The 7,765-nt window shown below is 47.7% G+C and overlaps 2 protein-coding genes across 2 annotated transcripts; one reads left to right on the top strand and one right to left on the bottom strand.

Moving 5' to 3' along the window:
- The first annotated feature begins 533 nt into the window (after positions 1 to 533).
- LOC119553982 (organic cation transporter protein) lies at positions 534 to 4,032 on the top strand. The gene is made up of 5 exons (XM_037864688.1): positions 534 to 999; positions 1,087 to 1,324; positions 2,565 to 2,668; positions 2,728 to 3,679; positions 3,744 to 4,032. The coding sequence occupies exons 1-5, from the start codon at positions 779 to 781 to the stop codon at positions 3,948 to 3,950; spliced, it is 1,722 nt and encodes a 573-aa protein (XP_037720616.1). The 5' UTR covers positions 534 to 778; the 3' UTR covers positions 3,951 to 4,032.
- Positions 4,033 to 4,342: 310 nt separating this feature from the next.
- On the bottom strand, positions 4,343 to 7,376 carry LOC119553980 (DNA polymerase eta). Its single transcript, XM_037864687.1, has 3 exons — positions 6,830 to 7,376; positions 6,271 to 6,767; positions 4,343 to 6,220 (listed from the first exon to the last, which is right to left on the bottom strand). Exons 1-3 carry the CDS (start codon positions 7,259 to 7,261, stop codon positions 4,465 to 4,467), a joined length of 2,685 nt encoding a protein of 894 aa, XP_037720615.1. The 5' UTR covers positions 7,262 to 7,376; the 3' UTR covers positions 4,343 to 4,464.
- Between the last annotated feature and the right edge of the window lie 389 nt (positions 7,377 to 7,765).

Here is a 7,765-nt window from a genome sequence, read left to right as displayed (position 1 = left end):
AAAGTGGTCAAACCCGTCGGAAAAGTTAAATATGGATACGGATGCTTGTGCACGAACTATTCCTGGGATCTCGATATTCTATCGAAGGGAAATTCTAAATCAAATACGTTTATAATGCTAATTTGGAATACATTTATATACAGCGGGTATCTTTATTAATGTGACTTGTAATGTAGTCTGATACAAATGATTTGAAAAGGGCTGAAGATTGGCATCTCAACATCTTCACCCCGGGAGCACTTTCCGTTTATATCTCGAGTAAATACGAATGCGTGGCCTGTAAACTTTCAGGAAGATTGTTTTTTTTATTTTTTAGCTCAAGATGTCTGATGAGGAAACCTGTCTCTTGGACTTTGATTACTTATCGCCCTATCCCGCGGTCTACTTTCACCGCGGCCAATCCCGCACCGACACACCACGGCATAGTCTCCAACCGGGCCTACCCAAAACTCGGAGCCCCGTGAGACCGGCCGCCTTATCAAGGCGCCTATACCGCTCAACAGTTGGTCGGTGGAACGATCTTCCCCACTCGTCGACGGACTGCGATCGTGACCGCTCGTTGATTGCTTTGCCCGCAGCGCCAACCGGAGATCGCAGCAGGCCTTTCGCAGTTCGAGACGCGGCTCCCTACACAGCACATCGCGAAAGTGCTCGGCGTCGTGGGTAAAAATAAATATATAGATTCCGTAAATGAAAATAACGCAACGCGAGTGCATAAATAAACCGAAAACGTGTGTGTTAAGTGTGCCCTCGAATTACCGAAGGCAGAGATTGGGAAATGGCAGCCAGCGAAGCGCCACCCGCAGATGCGGCGGTGGAGGTTCATTTGCCGCCACCGGCCAAGGACTCGGAGGACGTCACCCTGGACGCCATCCTGAAGCATCTGGGGCAGTTCGGTCGCTTCCAGCTGATCATATTCGTGCTGATCTGCCTGCCGATGATGTTCCACGCCATGTTCTCGGTCACTTATGTGTTTACCGCTGCCACCGTGACGCACAGGTGAAGTTAATGGCCATTTAATGGATCTTTACTGATTTTGCTGGGCGAATCGAAAATCCGAATACCGAAATTCCCCTTCGCCGGCAGATGTAACATCGCAGAGTGCGATTCGCCAGAGAGCTCCTACTACGCGTCGCATACGGAGTGGAGTATCCCCAGGAATGGCAAGGATCTGGATTCCTGCAATCGGTACACCAACTCCGAACTGCCCAACTGGAACCAGTCGGTGGACATCTGCTCGGCCGACCATTTCACGAGGATTTCGGAAGCCTGCCCCGATAATAAATTCGTGTTCCGCGATAACGAAGTCACTATTTCGAATGACGTGAGTATCAAAGGTCCACCGCCACTGGGGGTGCTGTTATCAAGTACTACGACAACCGCATGCCAGACTCTAAGATCTTGCGCTGGCAGACGTTGGACTTTGTTTATAAGTCAGCCGACTAACGCATTTACTACTTGAGCCAATGCACTCTAAAAATACTCGCCGAAATTCGTCAAAACCCATAATTTCATCACAACAAACGAACGCTTATCTTTGAACAATCAGAATGAAATCCAAAAAATATCAGAGCTTGATTAGCTTATAAGTGAAGCTAATTACTTCAGTGAGGTATTTATTAGTTTGTTTAGAAAAGCATAGAGCTCGCTGATAATTTCATATAATTTCGACCTTTTTGTGTGGAAAGGAAATGAAACGAGATTTCCAGTAGTGGTCTTTAGGAAAACTAGTTCTGACGATTCACACGGGTTCAATGGCTAATTGAGCGGTAAATACTTCACTGATAGCTGGCTAAGAGTTGTTCACAATCTTTATCAAATAGTGGGCACTCAAACGGGGCCTGAAACGGGTTAAAAAGTGAAGATAGGATTGCAGTAAATGGTCGTAAGACTTTTAACTTATTGATTATACGTTTTGAGTTTTTAATATTACGTATACGCTTAGTAAACCAGCTGAATCAATAGAAAGACCGTTGTGAATTTCCAAACGTAAACATAATTCATAACATTGAGTCGGCCATTTGGAAATAAGGGTGGAATTTTACCACTTATAAGATAAGCAAATATATTTTTCGCGGGCACATCTGATGTGCCAACCTTTGAGAAGATGATTATGTGCCCTAAGTGGACTGATGAGCTTTCATGCTAAAACACTCTTTATCAGACAATTGGACACGTTGATGGGAGAACAGTAGCGGGAAGATAAACGCCTCAGAAGCCAGACAGACAGGCATACCAATTGCAACACGAAAAAACAAATGCAGATTAAGATATTCCTAGTCGAAAGAGGGTACAATTTATTTATTTGAGGAGAAAGACTGGGGCGACAATTCCATTAAATTTTTGCAAGGTTGAATGCATAGCATGAATAAGAAGTAGTATATAAAAATATTTTTTAATAAATCATGGATCTTAAAATGCTTATACTAAAAGAATCTCATACAATGCAAAAGGAAGATGAGATGAACGGTCAACATGAATGAGTGACTTTAACATACGTCTCTTATTAGGCGGAAGACTTGGGATAACAAAAGATTTGCATCATAAAAATAGTTTCATTGTAGTTCGGCATTTTCTGCGATGATGAGTGGAAGCTATCAATGGTTGGAACCATAAATAACCTGGGACAGTTCTTCGGCATTCCCATCGGTGGCTATGTGGCAGATCGGTAAGCTGGCCCCATTCATGTTTCATATTTCCATGCTCACTCCCAACACCTTTTATCAGATATGGACGCAGCTTCTCGATCGCCCTGGGAGGCATATTGGGGGCCGTGCTGGGCGTGATCCGCTCCTTCTCGCCCAGCTACGGGTGGTTCCTGGTGTTCGAGTTCCTGGACAACATGACCAGCAGCACGCTATACTCCACATGTTTCGTCATCGGCATCGAACTGGTTGGACCCAAGAGAAGAGTGCTCGCCTGCAGCGTGATTACCGTCTTCTACGCGGTGGGCGAGGTGTTTCTCGCCATGTCCGCCAAGGCTTTCCCTCATTGGCGCATCCTGCTGCGCATCACCTACATGCCCTCACTGATCCTGCTGGCCTACTTCTGGATCCTTCCGGAGAGCGTGCGCTGGCTGCTCAGCCAGGGCAAGGAGGAGCCGGCCAAGAATATTCTGCGCCGAGCGGCCAGCGTCAACAAGCGCGAGCTGCCGGAGAGCATGCTTGACAAGCTTGTCCTGGCAAATCGGGATAAGTTGCAGCAGTCGTCGGAGAGCCGCTTTCCCATCCGCGAGGCCTTCAAGAACTTCAAGTGGCGCATCGCCAACTGTTCCTTCTGTTGGATTGTCCACGTGCTGGTCTACTACGGACTGAGCCTCAATGTGGTTCTGCTCGACGGAGACAAGTACAACAACTTCGCTTACATCGCCCTGGTGGAGATCCCAGGCTTCTTCATGCCCCTGCTCATCATGGACCGCTTTGGCAGGCGGTACTCCCTCTGCGGCCTAATGTTGGCCAGTGGACTCTGCTGCATCGGAACAATCTTCGCTGGCGCGGATCAGCCGGTGCTGCAGTTGGTGCTGTTCCTCATTGGCAAACTTACAATCACTGCCAGCTTTCAGGTGCTCTACTTCTTCGCCTCGGAGATCTACCCCACTAATCTGAGGAACAGCCTTCTCAGCTTCTGCTCGATGATGGGCAGGTTTGGTTCTATGCTGGCCCCACAAACGCCCCTTCTGGTGGGTACTCGATGCAGTTGGTCCTCCGTTTAAATCTAAGTGCGTTGCTCTCTCTCCCCCGCAGGCCAAGTATTATGCCAGTGCTCCCGCCATGCTTTTCGCTGGAGCCGCCATCGTGAGCGGATTGCTGACCTTGTTCTTCCCAGAGACCACCAACGTCGTCCTGCCCACCACAGTGCAGGAAGCAGACGCCATCGGCGTCAAGAAGAAGCCGTCTCAGGGCAAGGATCTTGATCTAGTCGTTGCGGCAAGTCAAACGCAATATCAGTAACATAATCTTATCCTAAGGCAGCCTGCAAATACAAAGACATTTCTCTTTAAATGTGTTATAACTCTAAGAATAAACTATATATTATTTCTAGCATTAACAAATCACTGAACTTTATTTATTACAGAATGGAAAATGGTAATGATCAACATTGGTACTTAAGCCTAGATACTTAAAAAAAATTTACAAAAAAAAATGTGAGCTCCATTGATCGCCTTGCCGATCAGAGCTTACGAACGCGAATAAATTTACAATTAACAAAAAAGTTATATTGTTTACTCAGCTGGAGAACACGAAATTTATATTTAACAAAGCAAAAAAAAATGCACAAATCATTTTGCTGTCCAGAGCCTGATTGTGATTCATACCTGAGATATCTATAAACCAAAATTAAATATTAAATATGAGCAAAAAGTTGTTTGATTTCAAACCCAAAAACAAAAAAAAACAGTATGTGGTCCTTTCTTAGGTACTAGGTACTAATTTCATATACTTAAAGTGGTACAATAGCTGGCAATTAGTTGCTTTGGCTAAAGAAATGGGCAATCGTCTTGGTTCCACTTGTGGAACCACCAATAGTTGTGTTTAGCTGCTTCTGTTTCTTCGACTGAGCAGGGGAAGCCTTCTCCTTGCTTAGAGCCGCGGTTCGAGTGCGCATGTCTTGTTGGTTTAGTTCACGCTGCAGGTTTCTGGCCACGTGGTAATCCAGGTGCTCCGGCATGTCCACGCTTTTGATAAAAGTCCTGCACTCGGTGCACTGCTGCATATCGGCATCAGTGGATGGAGGCTCCTGAGTTGGCTTGACGCTGAAGAACTTGGCTATGCTGTTAGTCGGTCGAGCTGTGGATTGTGATATGCTACCAGAAGCACTTGTCTTCTTAGTCTTCTTTGGTGGCGTCGGCTTAGGAGAAACCTTTTGGTGGCTCTGCATTCGTTCCTCACGCTCGTTACTTTTTAGCTGTCTGTTTAGTTCCTGCGCGAAGTGGTGATCTCTGTGTGTTTGCAGGGATTTCACTTCGTCTAGTATATTCGCTCCGCACTGATCGCATTTGACCATTGGCAGAAGATCGGCGCGGAGCTCGGGTACAGCGAACTCCGCGTAGCTTTCCTTGTAGTTTCCAGCAGAACTGTCAAGCTCATTAAATTTCCTTTTTGACGTTGAAGGTTGCAGTTCTTCTTCAGTGAGGGGAGGAAGCATTGATAGATCAGGATGCTCTATACTAGCATTTTTGGATGTAGAGTGTTCTATCGGTGTTGTAGAATTGGAAGTTGTTGGTTGCTCCCCTTGCAAAGCTTTGAGGGAGGATCCCTGTTCTTCAACAACTGATTTGTGGATGTTACCAGTTAGCTCCGCCTCCTCTTCAGTGTCTTCATCAAAATCATTTGTGTTGCTAGCCTCAATGGCATCCAGTTCCTCTGCCAAGCCCTGCATATCAGACGAGTCCTCACCCACTGCATCCGCTTCTTGCTGCCTCGTCTGCCTTTGTTGTTTCAGGTACTTTGAAAAGAAGCTTTCTTTAAACTCCGGCGGTGTTGAGGTAAGAACCGTTCCCTCGGCGGCCGCTTTTGACTTTGCGGTCTCGTGAAGCTTCTGCTTGTACTCCTCGACAAATGTCTTCTTTGGCGCAGTTTCTGCAGAGGGAGCGTTGTTGGCATCTGTCTTCGTGTCCTCTTTCTTGGATCCTTGCAGATAGTTGGCAAAAAAGCTCTTCATCTTTGACTCCTCGGTCTGCTTGGGCTTTTTTTCCATCTGAACTTTGGGAGGCTGCACTGGCTCTTCCCCGCTGACCCTACGCTTTTTGGCAGCCTGGTTGGCAAACATCTCCTGCAACTTGTTCTGGGCACTAGAGACGGTTTCGAACTTGCCAACACTGATGCCAAGGAACTTTATAGCATTGTTAAGAGCAGACTCGCTACCGGCACGCAAAAACGTCTTAGTGTTGGCCTTGATTAGTTCCAGGGCATACTTCACGATGGACTCCTGGTCGTAATCTTTGAGAGCTGTTGAGCGGGAGCTGGCCACCTCCTCGCCGTCAATGTCCTGCACGTATTGCACCACCATCTGCTTGGCCCTGCGATTGTTCTCAATGAGGTCCTTCTCCAGGCGATCGTTGATCTCAGTGGAAAGCTCACCCAACCAGTGCTGAAGGGTTTTCAGTCCCGTGATGTTGTTCCGACCTGGAAACTTTTTGCAGCAGCCAATGCTCTTGGAGTAGAAGCGCGGCGTCACTGCCTCCAGGTCGATGCCGCGAGAGATGTTGAACAGCCAGGTACTGCAATAAAAAATATTAAATTACTTCGATCGGGTCCGTTCATCACTTACCCATTCTTCTCGTCAAACTTGCGCTGCAACTCGGCCTCCGTAAACTTGACTACCTGGCCCAAAAACTTTATGCCCAGGGTCTCGCACACAACCTCGCCGAACTTGCCTCCCAGCCCCTTGATCTTGCCCACGGGCAAGGAATCAAACAGACCAGCGGTCTCCGCCAGCGGCAGGATGGTCTGCTTGTTGGGCTTGTTCATGCCGGCTGCCAACTTGGCCAGGATCTTGTTGTGCGCTATGCCCGCCGAGCACTCGTATCCGGTCTCCTTCTTGACAGCCGCCCGCACCTCACCGGCAACAGAGGCGCCAATCAGCAATCGAATGTCGCTCTGCCGGACGGCGGGAAGGTCGTTTTGGTCGTAGGACAGCTGGAAACGTTCGTCGTCTATATAGGGATTGGCGAAACGAGTCGTGATCTTGTTGACGTAGTCGCCGATGTTGGGGTAGCCCACGGCAAATGTGTTTACCAAATCCTGGGGCTGCAGAGCAAAGTCGCCCTGCAATGAGTTAAAAGGTAAAGTAAAGATAAGGAAAGTTATACTTATGATAGGCCGCTTACGCTCTGCATCTGCTGCATACGGAGGTTCACGGTCTCCGTGATGTCCAGGTAAGCCTCGTCCACGGACGCGCGCTCCAGGAGCTTCGTGAAGCGCTGCAGCACGTTGGCCACCTCCTTGCCGGCATCGCGGTACTTGCTGGTGTCGGCCTTCTCCCGGATGTTGGGCACCTGGCAGAGGACTATGTCCGGGCACAGGTCCTTGGCCTCGTCGCCGCGCATATGGCGCGTCACTCCCTTGGCCCGAGCCGCGTAGTTCACCGCAATGATGCCGCCCCCGCGCCAAGGATTGTACTGGACCACAGCCAGAGGGCGGTTGCGGTACTCCGGCTGCTGCTTCTCCTCCACCTGGCAGAAGAAGCAGTCCATGTCCACCAGGAGGACCACGCGGTCGTACTTGCTCTGCATACTGACATGGCTGCGTGCGCTGGTCATGATTTCATTTCGTATTATTGCGCGAAATTGCACTGCGCGCCAGTAGTAAGACCATGCTCGGGACTTTTTGAAATCCCAATATAATATACTGAAAAAACTTAAGAAAATATGTATTTCGGTAGAGTTGTTGCGGAGTGAGTGATGCGTTCCCAATCAAGCACCACGCATGTAGGACTTAATCATAGTTTTGAAAAATAAATTAGTTTGGTTCCTTTGGCTGACACCTCCCTAGATAATTAGTTAATATATGGACGCCCACAATGTTTCACAGAAGAAATCCAACTTCCAACATAAGCATCTAGGCAGGCAAACACATATATCTCATATGGGCTGGTAACGTTTCTGTTCACTGCGAAAATCTTAATCAAATGACAATTAACAATTAAAAGGTAATACAAATGTTGTGAGTCCTTTTATATCTTGTAGTCTAGTGTAGTTTATTAAAGCCCAAAAATACTACTCATTAGTGTATCCGGTTTTGGTATATTTTTCAGTAATCAAGAC

The sequence above is a fragment of the Drosophila subpulchrella genome, chromosome 3L (genome assembly GCF_014743375.2).
Source record: "Drosophila subpulchrella strain 33 F10 #4 breed RU33 chromosome 3L, RU_Dsub_v1.1 Primary Assembly, whole genome shotgun sequence".
Classification (NCBI taxonomy): Eukaryota; Metazoa; Arthropoda; class Insecta; order Diptera; family Drosophilidae; genus Drosophila; species Drosophila subpulchrella.
Note: the sequence above shows the minus strand (reverse complement) of the source record. Positions and strands in the feature narration are given on the sequence as shown.